Raw genomic sequence first — 23,553 nt, 5'->3', positions numbered from 1 at the left:
CGTGCATAATAACGAGCTATTTAACCTCTTCCAGGGGCACCAGTAGCGGTCGGGATGAGCATAGACGTGGCCAGCATAGATATGGTGTCTGAAGTCAACATGGTGAGTGGATTTACATCCTAAATGCTGCTTGCTTGTGTTGACATGAAACAATGCTCCTCGTCTTGCCTGCTCTGAAACACAAATGCATCGGCGCTCGTAATTACAAATGAAGCCGGTAGTGGTGACGGGTGCCAGTGTAAATCAAGGATTGCCTTTCAGCCCATTATGCTGTGCGACGTGTAGCAGATTGGATGGTTTTCTTGGCATTGAACATTTGAATGCCTGCACTCACACTCTCGCAATACATCATTCTCCCTTCAGTATCGGCCCCAGGAACAAAAAGGTTCAAACTGAAGATCTGCGAGCCAATTCTGGCGATAATGCAATTGCTGGGGATGGAGATTTTTATCCCACATAAGTGTGGACATGTTATATTGGAGGTTGGAGGCTTGATGAGGGTTGAGACTATGGTTTATCACTGGTGTGGTTCTGGGCTGTCTTTTGGAAAATTGGCAGACACTCGAGTTTTCCAGCTTGGGAAGATTCGCTTTTGTCCTGCAAAAGGTACAACCAAAGTGTCGTCCAGCAGAGTAGTCTTGATTTGCATCCAAAATAAACATTTTATTCGATGGGAAAATAGTGCGACATGGAGCATATAAATCTTACGAACCTTTGCAATGAGTAGCCAGCGGAAGCCTATAGCTCACACTTGGGGCTGCTTGTTAACCTCTTGAGCGAGAGTTAACAGTGTTTAGGAGCATGCTCTCAGGAGACCCACTCAGCTGACAGCTATCAGACAATTCTGACTGGCTGCACTAATGAGGTGCTGCTTGTCTGTGCTGAGACGTTTATTGTACGTACTTTTCTTCTTCTTGAACATTTGAGGCTGCTCTGAAAACAGACGATGACCTAAATTGCATCAGAAATATGATTGCTTCGTCTCGCACCGTCTCGCCCCTTTGACTGGTTTTGCAGACTCCTTGTGTGAATTGAAAGACTTAAGCAAGTATGTCTGGTTCAGGTCCAGTGAGAAAAAAATTACATGCAATAAGTAAGACCAGCACTGACAAATTACAAGGGTCATTGCATGTGTGCAGTGGATGGAAGCAAGGTGTCTTTTGTCCGACTCTTGGGCCCATGAGCTTCTGAAATGATTTGTTTACTAGAACACATCAGACCATTGCAGCTTGGTTATGTGGTGGACTGCAAAGGGACGTTTGCGTGGGTGGGCTCTGATCAATACTAATGACTCGATGATTACTTCACCAGGTGGTTGCTGTCTTGGACCTTTCAAACATTTACCCCAATAGCAACCCCTGCATCCAGTAAGATTATATTTATGTGCCGCTAAATTCTTCTGATAAATAGTGTTTCTGGGATTTATGAGCGGATTAGACTCAGTCAGTATCTCACTATACCTCACCGGGATCCAAAACCATGATTACAGAGTTATCGCTTCTGATGTAAGAGAATTTGTACAGGAAATTATTGAGCTACCAATCGGCCAAACGGGACATGTGAATGTTTTGCTTACTTTAGAGGTGTAATAACACAATTTGGCCTCATTATTATTTCGTAGTTAATTCAGTACTATAATTTATTGTAATACTTATTTTTGAGTTATATGAGTCTGGCTCTAGTGCTAAATTGCTGTCATTTTCACATTCCCTCTCGACCCAATCAAAAAATCATGGCCTTGCCATTAAATTGGGTGAGGGGTCTTAAGAGGAAAAGAAATAACCACTGTGATACTGTCATGCTTTATCCAGCCAGCAGCACAGTCACAGCTCTCAGTCCCTTCCCTGGAGTAAAAACCCTTTCAAAATGGCCTCTTTCCTGACTTTGCTTGTGTACAATTCTCGCCGCTAAATCCACTTCACCATCCAAACAGAGCGGCCCGCGGGCACCATGCACAAACTGATTCTTGAAGTTCAGCAATTGTCAAAACATGTACAGCTTGCTGTGCAAAAGACAAACAAAAAAGGCAGACGATAAAACCCAGAGAATTTCAATGTAAAATACTTCCACTGAAACATTTGCCAATGAGTCTATGAATTCACTCTTACAGGTATGCAAATGCACACAAAAACAAATAAATAAATAAATAAATCCAGGAAACAAAATGGTTTTAGTATCTTGTGGATGAACAAACAAAAAAGTGTGAAGGAAAAGTGCTCGACCTACAAAAAAATCAATTCTGGTTGATTTATTCCTCCTGTTCATACAGTACCACTCCACAATTAGGCTTTATCAAATATTCTGCCTTTACAAAGGTAATTGGCTCACTTTTGATTGGCGTCGTTAGAGAAGCATGAATATGCTGGAGGTGGGAATATGAGAGCTGTTTCTAATATTTTGACGACCTTGTTTTGCAACACAGTAAGGGAGTCATGCACGGCGAACTACACCTACGACACAACCGCATCAATAAAACAACAAATACCTGTTTGACAAAAGAGGAAAATCGTGCACCTTCAACGCGAGCCACAGCTGCACAGTTCAACTTCTGCCTTCGATGTGGAGTTTGCATTTTCTCTTTGTGCTGGTGTGGGTTGTCTCCAGGTACGCCGGCTTCCTCCCACAAGGCAAAAAGTTTTAGTACACTCTGAATCGACTGCAAAGCAAAGGATAATGCCACTCAGTTTTACAGAGGGATTCATTCAGCAACATGTAAATTCTTACTTAGGTTGGAATCTGCACCAGTGGAAAACTGAACTGCATTTTACTGAATTTTCTCATCTTTGGCCTACTAAATAGTAATGTCAAAATCGCTGATGCAGTTCTCAGCGTGAAGTCACTTTTGATAAAGCTGATTTGGATCTCGTTGGAACGTTCCTAATGAAGTGCGTCGCCAGTGAGCGTACTATATATTCTGTCGACATTTTCCTTCTTTGCAATTCTGCCCTATGTTGATTAAATGAACTGCAGATCGAATCAAGTCTGGCAGAAAATCCAGAGAGTAAGAAATATGGGAGGAGAGAGCTGTGAGCTGTAAATATTTATTGAAACAGAAAACAGCACAGTCAGAGTATCTGGCACAGCAGGTACGCCGATGTTGCTTTCCCGCTGCCCTTTAAAGGGGGGTACAAGCTCTTCAACCAGCAGATGTGAAAAGGGATGAGGTGCACTAATTACCTCGGAAATTTGTTCGGGGTGTCACTGGGGGCATGTGGGGACAAGATCAGAGCCAGGCAAAATAGATTGGAGGAACCTGATGAGCTAGGCGGTGATCACGGTAAGCAAATGAAAATACGAGCTGAAGACCATCCGTCACTCTTTTGAATGCAACTTCTGTATCCTCAAGTGTTCATAAGAAATATCTTATTTTTTCCTTGAGAAGCAATTTTGCTCATAATAGACTCAATTCGAGGAGCGAATTAGTAATTTTGGACGCTGTTTTCTTTACGGGTTAATCACAGGCACCTGAAGCAAGGGTTTAGTAAACAATAAAACAGGGAGGCAGACTATAAGGCTGCAGGAATCAAATACTTCAGTATATGGGTATCCTGCTGGAAATCCTATAGAATAATGGTGTAATCCCTACATTTCACTTCAAAATGAAGAACTGGCTGGTTTCCTTTTTTATATAATCAAAAGCTATTATTAGCAGCAAGCTATATATTATTCTCTAGAAACATTTTCAATGGGGCAAATGAACACATATATACATTTTAACTTAAACTTAGCGTTTCTTCTATCAAAAATATAAGGCATTAAACAAAATAAAGGCTTTAACAGCCTTTGTGCAATGCCAGTTGAGCAGCTAGCATTTTATCCTACAACATAAGACAGAAGGTTAAGGTTGTTTGTTTATGAATTTCGACCAGTGACCTTGGAATTATACAAATACACTTACCGATAATACAATTTTTGGAAGTGTTCAAACTACAATGAAGACACTTTGAAAGGAAACAGTTGAAATGGAAAGCTATATTCAATATCAGAGAGAGGAAATCCAGAGCCAGAAAGTAGAACGCTGCCGAAGTTTGGCTTTAGCCACATGTACCTTTACTGTACTCAACTGGCAAGTAAACACGCTCATTTGTCTCCCTGTTGAGTAAAAACATATGTGGCTAAGGCCAAAATGTGGCAGGATGTTTACGTTCCTGAATTTGATACCTTTATTAAATATTGATTGTTCTCAGTGTGTTTAGATGATTCACTTGTTAGATAATAATCCTCAAGAATGATTTTTAGGACTATTGTATATCTAGCTCAGGAAAGAGGAGCATTTTCTCAAATTAGCACTTTTTGGTTAGCAAGAACCAATGTAATAAACCTTTTGTGGTAATTATTAGTAGGCTAACTAAAGCTGTCAAATAATTGTCACTGATTTCAAAAGAGGGCATAGTTATCTAAATTATTTAACTCGCCTTTAGTCAAAATGTTGCTAAAAGTGGCGGTGAACTGTGTCGGTTTTAGTTACCCCAGGCGCCAAAGGCCTAGCTACGACCTGCGCTGAGCCAGTGACAACGCCAGCCTTCTGACGCACCCAAAGTATAATTAGCGGCTCGTGCGTTCATGAAGACTGCAGCCTGCGAGAACTCGTTTGAATAGTGCAACATATCATATGCGTGTCGCAGCAATATGCTTCAGTTCATCGCAGAGAGACTCACACACCAGCGGCGCTCTTTCCACAACCGCTGATCAGGGAACCACTCCCCGCCTCTTGAGTCCTGCACGGAGGGAGCAGGGTTAACTACAGTCCCTGGTAATTCCGTTAGCGGTTAAAAAGATCGTTTTCAATTACAGAGCTCTGATATACACGTTCCTGAACAATTAGCAAAAACAAGAAAACTGATCATTATCACTGTTGTGTGTCACGGCGTTACCCCATGTTCCTCTCGAGCACAAATCTCAAAATACTTTTCTTCTTTGGGGAGCAGCTGTGCTAATCAATAACTTCATTTTGAGAAGCAACTTGCTAATTTTAAGGAGCCTTTTTGCAGGTCGACCACAAGGACCTGAAGCGAGGTTTTTGTTACTGTTTTTTTTTCTCGGTTGCTTTGGTACGTTTCTCATATCAAATTGAATTTCTCAAAACGAGTTCAATCATTGTGTCACTTGTGCACATTTTCTTTGAAGAAGTTGCAAATATATTTGAGATTAGAAATTGTAAAGATGAACGTCATAGCACTGTCTTTGGTTTATGTGTGACATAAATGTACACACTCCAACTGTAATGTCGAGGATTTTCTGTCGGAGGTTATCAAAGCTTCTGATCCCATCACATGTACTAGCTCCCGTTTTAGGGGAAATTAATTAACAGACCCTCATGTGGGCAAACGGTCAGCACCAAGTTACACGAACAGGATGAACAAGCAAGTCATCCCACGGCTGCATGTGGGCGAAAGAGAGAGCAATTCATTGTGGAGGGCTGAAAACATCTCTCGTTCGCCAAATGTTCATGCTGCCATTTTTTCCCTTTTTTTCCGACTAGTTAGTTGGTTTTCTCACACCATGATTTTTGTTGTTGTTTGTTTGTTTGTTTTTTTACCTCTGTTTGGCATGTTGGGCTTTTCTGGTATCAGCTTCATTTGGTTACAACATATCATCTCATACAGTTAGCAAGTTAACCGTTGTATGCCCACCAGTGTAGGCCCTAACTGTGTCACCATCATTATCCTACTGTATATAGGTCTCACAGACTTTTCTCGACAGTGTGGCTTAATATACCCACATGTCTTTTATCCAGCATCCTACTTCCAGACTGATGGGATGTAATTGGCCTCAAGAGGCCAAATGCTGTTGGATAAAGTGTCGGCTGTGAATCTAGAATAGGTGAAAGCTACGTGCTGATCCCAATGTACTGAAGGATGATGTTCCAGTGGTGTTTTTACAGGGATGAAGAACTTGAGAATTGCTAAGAACACCATCCCAAGGTTCTATTTTAAAAATGTGACCAAAAGAATGACTTTGTAAACACTCTCCAGACTTCTTTCTCAACAGTTTATCCTCATTTAGGTGGCAGGTGTGCTGGACAGGGGTTATCAATGTGGTGCTCAAGGCACAAGGTAGTCCCCAAGGACCGCGTGGGAAACCTTCTGGCCTTTTATGAAAATAGCGCACCATTGATGGGGCATTATGGGGTTTTTTTGGACTGTTGTAGAAGTCATCATTTGAATCTGTGTACAGTGTAAGGGTGCACAGTATAGCCAGTATATATCTCAGGGATGAATTGGCCCCAAGGTGCAGATTAAGACCCTACAGGCCAATTGTAATACTTCATTTTAATTACGCCGTCGTGTCTCTCTTAGTGCTCACTGCTCAGTGTGACAGAAATGCCATAAATGTATGGCCAGCTCCAAAGAGAAAGTAGAAAAAAGACCTCCATGAAAAACCTGTTATGCAGACATCACCTTGCTGTTTTCCACTGTTCATATTGAGGAATGCTTGTTGCACGTTACTTTGGAAAGCTAAAGTGACGAAACATGACATGGAGGCAACAGTTCGCTTTGCATCCGGTGTCTACATAGCATCGGCGAAAAAGCTGCAATGTTCAAGTGCAGCTTTTTACCATCATCATCATTTGAAAGCATTATTGTCAGAGAGGTACGGCAAGTAGTAAGGAGAATGACAGCGAAGCCATGCTAATTGCTAAGCTATCGAAATGCAGTCGCAATTCACTGAAATGAATGTTTGTGTGAGACAGCACACTTGTCACATGGGTCTGGCTGGAACTGTGTTACAGCGGAGAGTAAGCAACAAAATGCCAGGCTACTTAATCAGTGATTGGATATATATATATATGAGCGTCAAGAAGGATACGCAGCCACCCGAAACACTTAAATGAAGTCAGAACTTCACCGCATATGTCGGTTGAGAGGAGGCGTATATTTCAGAAAGAAAGAGAAGAATATACTGTATAAGAAAGAGAGGTGGGCATTCCATCAATGATGGATGCCCATTTTGATGGCAAATGACACAACATTTTAAAAACATTGAGTGGCAAAAATATTGAGAAATGGAATCCACACTCCTCTGTTTACATGCTCGCACCTCCCATCAGAAATTCCGTCAAGGAGGGAAGAGATGACAAAGGTGCAAGGCGGGACAAGTGAGAACATTTGGGGTAATGAGGTGATCACTGCTCTATGTCGTCTTTTGATTGAGACATCTGCTAAAGATGACGTCACGTGACTGACACGTGTTACAAATGCATCGTCTGCATGTCAGAATTATTGCTATTACCCCAAATCTTCATTTTATGCTTTATGTTTCAAGTGGGATTCAATTAAAGTCAAACATCAACACTGGTATGCTTCACAAGCGTGCAGATGCCCCGGGGCTCATATTACCTTTGATTGATTGCCATGACAACAGGAATCTATCATCTTTGTTTGAGTATAATATTTTATGGATGTCATTATTTGCACATGAACCTTTATGCTCATGCTTTTCTGTTAAATCTTGAAATGCTTATTTATTTCAAGAATATTTTGTGAACAATTGCTTGCAGTTTGGGTCCCGAATGCCAGCTGAAGGATCAGACAGACAGAGAGATTGCTGGAGAGAGAGCCGAGAGCGTAATGTTGTGAGATGGACTTTTATTATCTTCAATATATCTGTGACTGGTTTACACGGTGCACAGGGTGTTATATTTTGTTTATTTATTGAATGTTTGAGTCAAAGAGGGTTGTAAATATTGACTGTAAATACTGTACGATGGCATATCTCTGTTTTAGTGTTCACGGTGTTCCATAATGAACGACCACTAAAACGATTGTGGATATTAGCAGGAAGCGTGGTTCTTTACCGGAGTAGAGACTTTGCTTGTGCTGCAAATGCATGTGACCGAGTAAGTGATACGTAAGACTAACATGACAATGATTGCAGCCAAAAAAAAAACCCCTTCTCCCTAAAAGAGACAAGCTGTGCGGTCTTGTAAATGAACTGCAACAATAAGCCATTCAATAAGTGTCACTTTGACCCTCAAAAATTACAAATACTTTTTGCCGACCGGTATGTGTCTCCTTTTTCTCAAGACTGTTTCGTTGCTTTGGCTTTCTGAGCATTTTATGAAGCTATACATCATCCATCCATTTTCCGATCTTCTTTATCCTCATAAGGGTCGTGCGGGGTGCTGGAGCCTATCCCAGCTGTCTTCGGGCAGTATGCGGAGGACACGCTGAACAGTTTTCCACAGACGAACAACCATCCACGCTCACACTCACACCTCGGGACAATTTAGAGTGTTCAATCAACCTGCCATGCATGTTTTTGGAATGTGGGAGGAAACCGGAGTACCCGGAGAAAACCCACGCAGGCACGGGGAGAACATGCAAACTCAACACAGAGAGGCCGGAGCCGGGATCAAACCCACGACCTCTGCACTGTGAGGTTGATGCGCTAACCAGCTATACATCACGCAAAATAAAAGTCCAAAGAAATTATTCTTATTATTGAACGGATACGCTGTCATTCAGACATAAAGAGCCAAACCTAACCCTGGTTTTTTTTTTTTTCTGAGCAAGGATAATTTTTGCCCTTCTATAGCAGACATGGAAGGTGATAGAAAAACATTCAGGGGTTTCCCCCGCCCTGTGGCGATTCCCACCTCAGGGACATCCCAAGGGAATAGGCTGGAATTACATTAAAGTGAGTCAAATTGTTTTCGCGAACATGGGTTCATATAGAATACATGCTGGTTACATATTATATCATCATTTTTCTGTCCTGCATAGGAAGTGGGGAGTTAAGGTTGAGATAAAAACAGCAAGGCTGCATTTATTTTTCATGTTTCTTCGATACACATCAGAAGTAGTGATTTCTTATAAATGCAGTTTTATCTTCTGTCATGGAATGATGTGAGCTGGCACATGCCATCTGGCAAATATTGCTCGCAGTGCCTCTCCTTGCTGCTTGTGGTGTGCAACCAATTTGACAATTGGTTTTGTTAATACTCCGATCTTTGTTGGCAATTATTATTTATCTATCTGTTCATAGCATTTTTAGTTGGAGCGGTAGAACATCTTCATGTACAGGACATTGAAAACATTCTTCATCTTCATTCATGTCATTCATGTATAAAGTCGGATTTTCTTTGCAACTCATAACAGCATTTTGCTCTTTGTTGATAGAAAAGACAATTCCTGTGTGAATTGTTTCGATCATGACATAGCAGCAAGAGGACTTAGGACTGTTGAGGAAATGAGGGTCACTTAACAGCAAATACTCCACTTATCTGGATCCTCACAAAGGAATGTGATTATCCAGGCGGCTTAATAGAATAATCGAGGCTCATTATCTACACTGGTCGCTGTTTTTTATCGCAACGGCATTATTGCCACAAATCCATCCTTTTCACAGCAAATGAGAGCCCAGCCCACAGAGCAGGTAGTGGAGAGCTGCGCTAGTTCTCATCACCAATTCGTTTTGATTGTAACCATGAAAGATTGATGATGGCCATGTGTTTGTACATGGTGCATGGTTGAATTCAATTATTTACGTCAAGGCATGCTTGTGCTTGCTGGACTGCCCACCTGCTGGTACTATCGAGGGAGTTGTTCACGCAAACCCAATGCATGATCCCTCGTTGGGGAAAGAGGGATGGGCGATGCCATTTGATGTGATTGCTAAAGGGTAAAGTAATGTTCGTAATGCAGGAGACATGGAAACAAAATCAGCAGCATTAATTAATTATAGAATAACATACAATGTCCAATACTGTGCCACTGCCAGTACCATTTTTCTCGGCCTCAGAAGCTCTTTGTGGATTATTACATTCAGAAAATGATGAATAGATGCTGAATGTATATACAATGCAAGTTTAACATCAGCCATATCAAAAGCACAGAATCGCTATTAATTAAGGAACAGGATTAGTGACGTTCCACTACTCTTTAGTGGGCAAGTCTAGTGATGATAATGAAGAATCCAATACAGTCTAACATGAAAATTTGAATGCCCTGCAGGTTGTACAATTTTGGAAACTGACCAAAGATGCAAGATGAAGAAAAGCTGCAGTAAGGTATCAACATAGTGTAACACTGAGACCGGGTACTCAGGTGACTACCCTCGACTTTACTGATCAGTTAGTTCACAACATCACATTTGGGGAACAGAACCAGCATCCTGGAACTGCCCCCTCAGTCTTTTGGGTCATCCTTAATTAGTTCTGACCCCCCCACCCCCAACCCCCCTGCAAGCCCGGTTCAGCTACTACTCGTCCTTCTTCAGCTGTAGCCATTTGGATGCTGTTTCTGCCTGCTTTGGAATGTTGTCCACCAGATTCTTATGGGTTAACCCTCTGATCTCAAGAACCCAGTGCTCACCACGGTGACTGTCCAGGGAAGACCCTGCAATGCAGCTCAATTTGTCGGTACATGCTCTTCACCCCTCTGCTGGTTCTAGAAGATTAGGAACTTGTATCTCCACAGCTCATGTTCATGTATCTCGTCAATCAGTTCCTCTCAGGGTACCTACTTTGTTGTCGGCAGCAAAGCACAAGGTCTCGTTGGAAGCTGGTGGGTGAAATCTAATTTGGAAACATGAGTCGCTTTCCATAGTCAACCCTCATTTCCCGTAACGAAGATCGCTGCACGCCTGTTCTCCTTACCTACCTTCTCCCAGGTTTAAAAAAATTGTTTCAGAAATCGACAGACCGTGCTGTGCCCTGGCGAGCAAGCCGCCGGCACATCTGACAGTTTGGTGGCTGAAAGTACCGGTAGACTAAATTGTATGGCTGCTGAAAGCAGGTCTAAGTTTTGGTGCAGGTGGTGATATTGCAATTTTTTTTTATATGTGAGGACACAGTAGAGGCAGACAGATTTCGTAGACCCCGTGCACCTCTTTTGGGCAGAATTTAAAGGAAATGAGAGGAGCCACTTCCATTGGCTGAGAAGAAAATCAACTGTGTTCATACCCACAATGGCACAAACGCCCGTTTATAACACACCTCAATAAACATTCCAAAGGAAAGAAAACTGCACCCATGTACACAGTTAGACCACACCAGAATTGCGCCGGGCAGGAAAATAGGGCCCCATGTGTTTCGGGTTTACTGGTGTTCTGTGCTGCATATAGGAGGGATCCTAGGTCACTCTCCATCCTTGGAGGTTTGCTTTTCTTATCTTACAGACAAAGCCTCGGTGGAACTTAAACCGATGCCCCGCCATATTACAGATGTCCTCCCAACTGAGGGATCTTCTCTGGACACTGTGCCTCCGGGTTCAGATTCCCTGCTGTTTCATGATTACTGCTCTCATGACAAGAAGCAAAAGAAAGCAATCCATACCTCAAAGTCCGCTGACAAAGCAGTAATCCTCTCTCTTATTGATGATTTATGTAGCTTCATTATTTATTGACAATTAAAAACTTTTGAAATTATGTTTAAAACATAAAATATAAAGTTAATACAAGTCCTAGTTTGAAAATGGTACTTTTCTTTTTCCATCCATTGTTTCTTATGGGAATGATTGTTTTAAAATAGCATCCATTGTAGCTTAGGATGCGTATTTTATCTAATGGCATGAAGCACCATATGCATACCCAAATCAGATGACAGTGCGAATGAATCCCACTCACTCGCTTTGCGAGTTACAAAACCACAAGTGGCAGCGAAGGACTTCTACTCTCATCATTAAATAGAGAGTAGATAAGCACATTCGGTACCTGTACATCCCATAGGTGACACCTCAGCTTTGATCTCAAGCCCAACATTCAGAGATTGATTCATCATTATTTTTCTTTGTTGACTGTGAGTAATCATAACATAGTGAGATGCTTGGGTGCACTTTGAGCACCCACTCAAGTTACCTAACATGGTTTATTGGCTGCTAAATATTCCAAGCTTCCGTTGGCATGTGGTCACTCCGGCACCTATCATGCAATGACAGTTATATCGCACAGCATTTCTCTTTTACTGCTACATCCATTCTTTTTTTCCTAACTTTTCCCGACACCCCAACAAAATTTAATGGTGTGTTTAGAGGTTATTCTTCCTATTTATTCTGACTATCACATGGCACAATACCAGCTTACTTTATCTCCTCAAGCAGTGTGTACAGTGAGCTGTCACTAGAAATAAATGAATAACATTGAGAACGATCTAGAGTCAAATACTGATGAATGTGCCTTCAGCTTTGGATAATTCTCTTGGATTTTCGAGGCTTTCTGCAAACTGCGTGTGGTTTGTGTTTTCGTCGAGTGTTTTGTAAGTGTGTGGGTCTTGCAAACCAGGGATGCGCCCCCAACCCACCAAAAAAATATCTACAGTTATGTAATGAGTGTAGCGCGCTTGAACATGCCTCTTGCTTTGTTATTATGTGTCAACCTGAGTGTTACGGCAACAGCAGGTGTGGGTACCTTGCCAGCGCCAGGTTGGTGCAGCCTGGTTTCATTTCAGAGCCACAGCGGGCAGAGGGGAAAACATGGTGTTGGCTCAAGAAGGAGGGAGGAGAAGTACAGAAGGGAGCGGGGGTACAGAAAAGCAAAAAAAGAAGAGGGCGGATGCGCCTTATGTGTTTTGTACAGTGGAAAAGAGGTCCGATATTCACCTCTTATTTAATGAACGGCATCCTCCTATAATCTAAAGGGGGTCATTTGACCTCATTAAGTGTGTATTGTTTCTACATTTCTAGATTTGTCTTTTTTTTTTTTTTTTTTTTTTTTGCTTTATCTTTCATGAATTGTGTTAATTTAATAAGGAGAACTGGGTGGTATGTTTTCAATGTCCTGTGCAACCATGCACTTTGGAGTCAATTTCAACCCCCCCCCCCCCCCCTCCCCGGCTGTTTGAGCTGCAAAAAAACATGAGAAACATCAACCTTTTACCCATTTGTTCCAGTTGTTGTGGTTATTAAGGTTCCTATAGCAAATCATTTTCTAATCATAAAAAATCTCTAGACCCCGAACCTAACAGAACCCTGACTGTAGTAGTGGGAGAATTACAGATACTTTACGCAACATTGTTTGACCAATTCTAAATCATTTCTGTGCTGTTTGCTCTGTGTTTTTGCTCTCTTTCAATTAAAAATGACTTTGAATGAAATCAATGAGGTGCTGTTGTATGTCTTTATAACATACTATGCTGGAGTTGCTCGGCATGGAGCGGAGGAGGTGCGCCTTATCCTCTGACAAAAAAAATATCTGCAGACAGGAATCACAAATTTACTTGACTGGCCTTGACTTAATGGCCACAGCTGGAATCGGGAGACAGTGAATTTGGAACCCAGTTGAATCATAACACCAGGACGACCAAAACAAGGAGCGGGTTTGGAGAATGGTATCTAACACAATGACTGGTGAGGCACCAGTTTGACTTAGCAATGTTCAACCTTTTTTTTTTTCCTGTCAAAGGATGAGGAGTCCCTCCTCCCCTGTGCTCCAATGTAGTAATTGGCCCTGCAACCAGATCCACGCAAGACACGCAGCATGTGTTTCTATCAATGGTCAGCAAAACGGGAATCCGTCATTGATGGACTGAGAAAGTCCGCCGGTACGAACCTGGTTAGTGACGATAAGGGTGATTGGACAAAAACTGTCACTTTGTCCACCATTTTTTGAAAGTTGCCCGTTCGTCGTCAATCGGCAGCAAAACGAGTGTCCGTCAGTGACGGACTGAAGGACCTTGCGTTAGCATTTATGAAATGGCCACTTCTGGGAAAAACATATTTCTCACTCACAGTGTTTTCACCCTCATACGCGCACGTGAAACCAAACGAAGATTTAACAGATACTAAAATACACACCGGGATGGTGAATAGCTGGTTAGCGCGTCGGCCTCACAGTGTCGAGGTCCAGTGTTTGATTCCAAGCTCTGACCTTCCTGTGTGGAGTTCGCATGTTCTTCCCGTGCCTGTGTGGGTTTTCTCCCGGTACTCCGGTTTCCTCCCACATTCCAAAAACATTCATGGTCGGTCAATTGAAAACTCCATTTTGTCCCTAGCTGGATGTGCCCAGTCACTATTTTGACTTTGTGTCAGCTATGTTGTTGGTCCACTCTCTCTGTGTCTGGGGGAATGAAAAAAAAAACATAGTTGAAATGTTCAATGTAAGTCATTTATGCAGTTGTCATGCTATATTATTGCTATTTCAGGTCAGGATATATACTCGGGTTCCAAAATACTTAATTATAAAACATGCTCTGTCTAGTTACCGTTAGATCTTTGATTCGCTCCTCTTTCATCTATAACTGCTTCAGACAACAAAGTGTATGCAGGAAAGTGGTTAAGATTGCACGATTGTCTGTGTCTCATGTGTTGTTTTGTATTATTTTGTCTTTTTTTTTTTTGTTAACTTTTCTTTTGATAGCGGCGCGGACACCCGCAGCGACTCCTCTTGTTGTATGTTGAGAGGGAAGAAATTTCATCTGTGCTGTATGTTACATGTTACACACACAGTACATTTGACAATAAAGTTTTATCCAATCCAATCCAATCTCACTGTTTAAGTGCACCTTGATTTTTCTTATTGAAAGAGTATAAGCTATTAACATGTTTAATTCCACATACTTTTTGCTTCAGTCAGTGTGGCACTCTGTAAAACAGGAATTAAACAAATGAGGCAAAGAAGAAAAGTTTGTGTCATGTCGTGTAAAGATTTGGGTTGTTTAATAATTTTTACATCATTACATTATTGTAATTCAGCTATTCGTTGTAACCACTGTTTGCAGATGCAATATAGATCTCATGAGACGTTTGTGCACCCTCCCCCACCCTCTACAATAGGAGTACTTACATTTAACTCAGAACTAAAACGTCACAAGTAATTGTTACACTAAACATATCACAATTTTGTCAAGAAATGTATTACTTCCAAAAGCAGCTGAAAAATGTGATTAGCCCCAGTAAACCCATGTTTACAAGAGGGGCACGTGATTTTTCACACAAGGTCAGGTCGCTTTGAATAGTTTTGTGCCCTTAATAAATAAAATCAGGCGGCACAGTGATCGGCTGGTGAGCACATCCTCCTCAAAATGCAATGGTTGTCGAATCCTGGCCCGGCCTTCCTGTGTGGAGTTTGAGTGCATAAGCTATCCCCATGAATAGTGGTTTTCCACTCTATAATGTTAAGTTGTAACATCAGTCAGGGTGGGTACCGAGCCCTGGCACTAAACAGACCCTGCGGCTGAAGTTTTTAAAAATTGCAGTATCAATAAGCTCCACCATTAAGAGTTCTATGAATACCGGTAGTTGTGGAGAAAAGACTCAAATTAATTTTGGATTTTTAGGCTGGATGAACATTTTTCACCTTCTACCTCTCTAATCTTGTTTCTAACTCAACAATAAAATGTATACACATGTATTGGTCTTCACAATTAGAGGCGCGATTCCTCTCCCCAGTGCAACGGCGTGTGCGAGAGGCACCAGTGACTCCTTCCTGTGCTCACGTTGTGCTGTGTGATCATATTGCCATATCATTGTGAAAAATACGTATTTCCATTTTTGCCATTTTTAAGATTTTTATGTCAAAGGGGTGTCTGCGTTTCAGACAACTCAATGTAAAAAAAAAATTTAAAATAAATGGACATACCTCCTTTTCAGCGTCGATTTGACATGTAGTATTGTATAAAAATGTCCATCGTATTATATAACCCTTTAGTTTTTATCATAGTTGGGTGATTTGCATAATTCTGCCAGTCCATCATTCGTTTTATTTTGCACATATGCACGTCTTTTGTCCATATTTGAAATGGCATTTTGTCATACATCTGATCATTAAGCACATGGTCTACTCTGGCCCCCCAGTAGCGCTGATGAAAAATTACGAAATTACGGCCGCACCCGTTATATAAGTTTCCCTTCCCTGATACAGAGGAAGCAGCAATTCTGAGAACACCGCACCCTAAAATGAATTTGTCAATGGTTAAGTCATCTCTACCTTACAGTATGTTGAAAATGTCATCAGTTACGACACTTTTGCTCCAAACAGTACTTTGAAACCTTCCCTGAACTTAACATTCATGTTCCTTTTGTGTACTTTCACAGGACTACACCCTGACTATGTATTTCCAACAGTACTGGAGAGACAAACGTCTTGCCTATGTTGGAATACCGCTCAACCTGACCTTGGATAATAGAGTAGCAGACCAGCTCTGGGTACCAGACACTTATTTCCTTAATGACAAGAAGTCATTTGTTCACGGTGTCACCGTCAAAAACCGCATGATCCGTCTTCATCCAGATGGAACCGTTCTTTACGGTCTCAGGTAAGGTACTCGCTCCACAATGCTACTTTGTCATATTTCTTGGGAATTCCTGTCCTTGACTTGAATGGTTGCTTGGATGGTACCAGCCCTTTTGAATGAAACTGGGTCATGCCAAATGACTAATCCTCATCCACAAATTGTTTCAAAATAAGTCTCAGAGTAAAAAATAAAAATAAAATTATTATGTCCCAGTGTCAAGTTAATTCACTGTGTTTAATGCCCTGTCATGGCACTGCACTTTGCCAATATGGAACTTTGGCAGTTACTTGTTGCAGGCCACTGAGCAACCAAAGGATTATGTAACATGGTCAAGGGCACCTTAACATTCCATTTGAAGTGTGAAAGCAGTGCCAAAATGCACACTGTATTAGCAGGTTAGAAGTTGCATTTATGTCGAGCTTGTCAAACTGCTGCTTGATTTTTGTTCTTGATCTATTGATCTTTTTGTCATGCAGATAAGATTGAGCGACCGATGAATATGAATGCGTGCTTCAAATGAATAGCAAATAGTATGGAAAGACTATATGCATGTGCATATATGCATACCAGGGTGTTGTAGCTGTCGCCGTACGTAGTTGCAAGTGGAGTTCTGCTCTCTCGACAGCCCCGTGTGTGTGTGTGCAGATAATAGCTTTCTGTAGCTTTCTGGGTTCATCTTCCTGCTACCTTCATGTGTTACAACACTGAAAGTTAATGAGCACATCCCGCAAGAAGCAAGGCCATTGCCACCACTGAATTTCACAGATGGTCTTGGGATCATGACAAGATCTATTCCTTCTCCAACGTTCAGCCTTTCCATCACTTTGGTGCACTCCTCATAGACATGCGGCGTAGATATCTCCTAAACTATGTTCCTAACTTGCTCCTGGTAAAGTAAGCCTGTTAGCATGTTAGCTACTTTCAGACCTTTGTTTGCTGGATAGCTATTATGCAGTAGAGTAAGTGGAGTAGGATGGACTGCAACAAAGCATTGCTTTCTAGATTCTGATAATTCGTAATCTAATATTTTTCTTATCAGTAATACATTGGCAGAAGTCTATATGTAAGTGGAATTTATACAAAATATAATCAATACATTATTTTAAAAAAACACAGGCATGGGGAGAACATGCAAACTCCACACAGGAAGGCTGGGGCTTGAATCAAGCCTTGCACCTCTGCACTGTGAGGTGGACCGGCTAACCATTCGACCCTACGATATAGTCGCATTGCTTATTAATTAGTGAATAACCCACAAATTTATTCATCGTGGCCAGAACATGACAAAATTTATTCAATCTTAAAATGAGGCTTATTTAATGATGACTAATAATAATAATCCTCATAATAATAATAATGGAAGAGAGTCCAATTTTACATGTTTATTGATAACTATATACTGTCTATATCTTGTGGACCTGCTATTACTGCAATAATAGCTGTGTAATGTTGTCACATAATAACTTTCAAAGCTTCACGAGAGTCTTAACCGACTAAAGACAAGCGGTGGCAAACTGCCAAGCCGCCGGCTTTGTGTCGGGGTAGAGTTGGCCTCAAAATCATTGTGAATTTGCATTTCACTTTGCTGCTTATTTCCGACTCTCTCCTTATCAGCCGTTTGAGCTCGTACATCTGACAAACAACACAACACCTCATCATGACCCAAATGTCGTGAGCTCACACAAAAACTCAGCCAAGCTCTTGCCTTAATCCAATCTTCGGTTTCACATTTGTCAATTTAGCATCATTGAACAGCAAGAAAGACCTGTCAAGCATCCCGAAAGTATTCACAGCGTTTCACTTTTAAGACATTTTCTCATGTTACAGCCTTATTCCAAAATGAATTTACAAATCTTTTTTTTTTTTTTTTTACTCAATATTTTACACATAATACTGCATTACATCATAAACGTTTTTTTCCCCCCACATTTATTACAAATCTATCAATTTTCTGATCCGCTTTATCCTCACAAGGGTCGCGGGGGTGCTGGAGCCTATCCCAGCCGTCTTCGGGCAGTCGGCGGGGGACACTCGGAACTGGTTGCCAGCCAATCGCAGGACACACAGAAACGAACAGCCATCTGTGCTCACACTCACACCTTGGGACAATTTAGAGTGTTCAATAAGCCTGCCATGCATGTTTTTGGAATGTGGGAGGAAACCGGAGTATCCGGAGAAAACCCACGGAGGCATGGGGTGAACATGCAAACTCAACACAGGAAGGCCGGAGCCGGAATCCAACCCACAACCTCTGCACTGTGAGGCGGACGTGCTAACCAGTCAATCATCGCGCCACCCACAAGGCTTTTGTTTTTTAATACATTTGCAAAATTCTCAAAAGGCTATTTTCAGGGTGTTCGAGTAAAATTTGATCCATTTGGGAATAAGGCTATAATATAACGTGGACAAAGTGAAGACTGACTACTCTCAAAATGCACTATATACAGTATGCCATGGTTCTTCTGTATTATCATATTACCATGTTGAATTTTACTTTCGATGTGGTTCCTCGGCATTATTCTAAGTCGGTAACGCCACTATGCCCTTCTACAGTGAAACGTTCTTCACGGGTTACAATACATTTTTCTCTGAGCATCCCCCTATACTTCTTCTCTTTCTCCCCTCCTATACAGCTTTTGCAAATCACATACAGTACAATATCCAAAATATAGTCCTGTGTCCTCTCCTCCCCCATCCGTGTCTTCTTTTGGCAGGATAACTACGACAGCAGCATGTATGATGGATCTCAGGAGGTATCCCCTGGATGAGCAGAACTGCACTCTGGAGATAGAGAGCTGTGAGTCAAGAGACCTCATGTTGCCCGAGCTGTCATTTTGCTGCACAGGCTGAGTACATCAATGCATGTGAAGTACTGCACTTGTAACTGGGACACAAAAGCTCATGTTTCAGGAAAAAATCAAGTGCAAGTCTTTCTGAAACCAAAATGAAAAATAATTAAAGTTATGAATGCATTCCTTTTTATAGCCAAAGAATTAATATCATGTGTATGTGAACTTGAGTGACTTGTCAAAGCAACATCTGGTTGTTGGAGTCAACTTCAAACATGTTTTTGTTTTTTCCAAGCGCCCGCCTTGTTGGACGATAAGCAAGGCTGCATTTTGCTCCCCCTGTGATTCTTCGGCAGATGGTTACACCTTGGTGTTCGTGTGTGTGTGTGTGTGTGTGTGTCTCCTCTTGTGCAGATGGCTACACCACAGACGACATCGAGTTCTACTGGAAAGGGGGCGAGTCAGCCGTCACGGGCGTGACGCGCATTGAGCTACCACAGTTTTCCATTGTTGATTACAAGTTGGTTTCCAGAAATGTTGTGTTTTCCACAGGTAAATGTGTGCACGCACCCAAATGGATGATTGTGTCGATCTATTTTCACTGCAAATGCAACGGTGTGTCTGAAATAGTTTTTATTACCTTGACTTACGACTGCCACATGACAGCCAGCCTACCGACATGCTGCATTCACTTACAGTAGCTCATGCCTTACATGGCCCCTGTATGAGATACATTCAGGGGGCAAGTGTAAAGTGCAACAAAAATGGCATATATATAAACACACCAACAGCAATGAATGTTCTGGTGTCCTCAGGCTTTCCAAGCCAAATGATTTCCTGAACTAGATTTAGGTAAGGAACTGTTCTGCTTTTGGAGTACACCATGAAAGGTGATGCTTGATATGGGGGTTACTGAGCCAAATCATGGCACTGCTGTAGTTGAAACAGATAGTTGTCAGACTGTTCTTGCCACCAAAGGCTTTTTATTTTTTGCGGCTCCAGACATATTTGTTTTTGGTTTATTTTGGTCCAATATAGCTCTTTCAACATTTTGGGTTGCCGAGCCCTGCCTTAACCTAGCGTGCATGTAGAGTTCTCTGTCATAAAATATGACACCATTTGTTAATTGGTTAACAGGTTCAATATCAGCCATCCGCTGAGCTTGCTGATGATCTGATCATTTAAATCAGGTGTGTTTAAACAGGGAGAGATGGAAAACAATCACAATGGTGGAGCTCTAGGACTGGAATTGCCCTCCCTGGTGTAAATGGTTAGAGTACATATTGGTTCAGAACAATTGGCTCATTCGTCCATAAAAGGTTGAGGTCAGGGATCATCAAATACATTCTTTAAAAATCAGCCGATCACGATCAGTGACCGACTGGAAGACCCCTATTAATTATAGAATAAATACTTTAAATATATGCTGTTTTTAAACATGATTTTCTGTCGAGAAAAATGTTCTCTCCCATAAAATGTGGTTTGTTTTTTTACGGTTTCTCAATATTGTTCACGCTAAAATTCTGGTTAACCACAGCTGCCTGTATTTTATCATCAATTTAACTTTTTTTTTCTTTCAACAGTAGGGATTTGTGCCACTGCAAATAAGTACAGTAAATTGTTATGGATTGTTCTGTGAACAAATGTTAAAGGGAAAGAATTAAATTATTTGGTCAAAAGTCATCTTCTGGAAATTTTCTCAAAACAACCGACAAACTGTTTCTTTTTCGCAAATGACTATTTCATCTCCTATTAATCTGTTACTCTGAAATAGTTTGACATTTTTCTTTGTAACGTAGTCGTGTTGCCCTGTCGGTGGTCCATTGCAAAGTCTTACATCGATTCATTTCTTTCACTTGACATCGATCTATTGTAATTCCCCATGTGCAGACTGTGACTGTGTTGATTAAAATTGAAATTAAATGCTTAGAATTTGACTTTAAGCCTACATACCGCTACATATACTGTACATTTGTGTGGAAATAGTTGAAATTCTTTTTCTGTTCTTCCTTATTAATAACTATTAGTGATGAAAACTTAACACCTTACCTTGTGTGATTCATGCTTGGAGCTGTAAAACAACTGCTTATTCATGAAATGAAAATTAACGAGACACCTTGACTTTTGTTGCTCTTGTTGTCGTTTTCAGTTGAACTTTTCGATACTTTGTGTGCTGGCCTGCACAGATGCTTGTTCCCCCCACTCACAGACACTGTTTGGTGTCGCAGTTACGGCCAGTACAGCTCAACCCCCACTCTCGCCCACACACACACACACACACACACACACTCTCTCTTTATATGCGTCATGCAGAGATGAACAGTTTATAGGCCGCCATCAAAGGTGCACTAGCAGGAGACAATCAGATATTTTTTAGGTCTGCGACAGTCTTTGGGTGTGCCAAAGATGATGTGAAATTTTTTAGCTTTCCGTCACCACTATAACCGAGCATACAAAAGGCCAATCTAATGAGGGAACATACAGTATTTCATACTTTCACTGCCAGACCAATGAAAGAAATTAAGTAATTATCAGCTACATATTATTCGTTTATCCATTCATCCACTCCCTGAACCGCTTATCGTCATGAGGGTAGCAGGTGTGCTGGAGCCTATCCCAGCTGTCTTCGGGCAGTAGGCGGGGGACACCCTGAACAGGTTACCAGCCAATCGCAGGGCACATACAGACAAACAACCATTCACACTCACAACCACTATCGACAATTTGGATGTTGCATGTTTTTGGAATGTGGGAGGTAGTTTTAGTTTCGATTATTATTTCAATAATGAAAATTGGTACAGTAAATAGAATCACACAAGACATATTTCCCCATATCTTGACAAATTGTAGAGATGAACTCATTCATTAACCATGGCTTATGTTAGCCTGTTAGGATGAGGTTCATCATGTTGGCATGCAGGCAAAAGACGTGGACCCAAGAGCTCTTCCTGTCAGGCAAAGCAAGGCAGTTAACATAACAAAAAGCCAAACAAAGATATTAAATTGCTCAAACTATACTCAATAAAGTCCACGACAACCGAGGTTACAAGGTGAACAAAGAAACACAGCGAACAGATGACGATGGTTGACCTCGGAAATTTCACCTGAAATCATGTGTTCTTTTGGTAGAGCGATCGAACAAGCAGGGTAAATGGCTCGATGAGTGATTTTAGCTTTCTTGACCGCTGTAGTTTGAATGTGTGATGTGTCAGTCAAAAAGAAACCGTTGCATGAGCTAATCTACTTGGAAGGGAGATCTAAAACCAGCCATAATTTACAGATCAAAAGGTAAGTTTGTTCAAAAAATAAAGGAGATAACAGTGAGGGACTGGCTCTCAAACATATGAACCTGAAATGATCTTTTCCACCATCAGCCTAAAAACAAAAGTTAAAACAGAGAACCCCATGATGGCAGGTTTTCTTCTAACATGCTGGAATTGTATTGTCACTCTGAATAAAATCCCAATGAGATGGTGTGACTCCCTGCTGTCACTTCACAAGTGAGCAGTTGTTTGGGCCAGGTGGCTTTGGCCTCAAAATGTTGCATTGAAAATCGTTGTGTACACAAATTTCAAGCTTGTAGACTATGGAGTCAAAAGTAGAAAAGGCAATAACTGGCCTAACAAGCCATGAAGTGAACTTAATCACCGGGAAGGAGTTTAATGCATGCACACATATTGCTTGGACACCATTCCAGGCAATGCACATCAAGCTGCAATATATGTCCTTCATAAAACTGTTTGTATAAATTATGCAGATGAGATTCACATTGAAAATACTGCATGCTAATCTTTAGCACTATCTTCAGTATGACATGTAATTATTCTAGTACGTGTGAGGCTTCTCGTGAGTTGTTGTTGTTACCGTGGCAATGCATCTAACCTTGGCTATGGAACCATGGAATTACAATGGATCTCCGCTCGCTCATTGAATCACACAGATGTTTTCCGGTCTTGATATGAGGATCTAAGTGTATTTTCTCTTTCCATTCCTCGCAGGTGCCTACCCCCGGCTTTCTCTGAGCTTTAAACTGAAGAGGAACATCGGCTATTTCATTCTGCAGACGTACATGCCGTCCATCCTGATTACCATCCTCTCCTGGGTATCCTTCTGGATTAACTACGACGCCTCGGCGGCCAGGGTGGCTCTAGGTGAGAAGCGCTAGCGGCTATCTTGTTGTGTGGCTATTTGGCTCACTCAGATGAGGTAAGGAGCCATTCGGAACCACAAAGCATGTCGCCACGCTCCTTAATGCACTGTGAGAAAGTTACGGAATCTCCAACAATCATGGGAGCAGAGGTTGCTCCAGGGAATAGATTGGAAATCGGATGCCTGAAAGAAATAAGATCAAGAGCCAAAATGTATTATTAATCATGAAAAATAAAAATAAAAAGCTTTTCCTTGGTTAAACTTCTGTGAACGTGACAGCTGTTGCAGCTGTCATTCTTGCCTCCATGACTTTTATTGTTTCCGAAGGCTTTCCAGGTTGTTTGCAATTCATGACACACGGCAGAATTGGTGGAGGGAAAATAATATACCTGTGGGCAATCGAATCATAATTGCACAAAGAATAATATGGATTCTTTGTGCACT

The 23,553-nt window shown here is 41.4% G+C and overlaps 1 protein-coding gene across 4 annotated transcripts in view; it reads left to right on the top strand.

The window, feature by feature from the left end:
• The window catches only part of LOC147211362 (gamma-aminobutyric acid receptor subunit beta-3-like), a 63,249-nt gene that overhangs the window by 27,541 nt on the left and 12,155 nt on the right, over nt 1–23,553 (top strand). For all 4 annotated transcript variants that reach the window (XM_086126329.1, XM_086126337.1, XM_086126342.1 and 1 more), the window contains 5 exons: nt 35–102; nt 15,972–16,192; nt 18,886–18,968; nt 19,375–19,512; nt 22,959–23,111. In XM_086126329.1, coding sequence (XP_085982455.1) covers nt 35–102; nt 15,972–16,192; nt 18,886–18,968; nt 19,375–19,512; nt 22,959–23,111 — 663 coding nt within the window. The remainder of the gene's footprint in view (nt 1–34; nt 103–15,971; nt 16,193–18,885; nt 18,969–19,374; nt 19,513–22,958; nt 23,112–23,553) is intronic.

Source organism: Hippocampus guttulatus, chromosome 1, assembly GCF_054856545.1.
Source record: "Hippocampus guttulatus isolate MCC_2025c chromosome 1, RoL_Hgut_1.0, whole genome shotgun sequence".
Taxonomy (NCBI): Eukaryota; Metazoa; Chordata; class Actinopteri; order Syngnathiformes; family Syngnathidae; genus Hippocampus; species Hippocampus guttulatus.
Note: the sequence above shows the minus strand (reverse complement) of the source record. Positions and strands in the feature narration are given on the sequence as shown.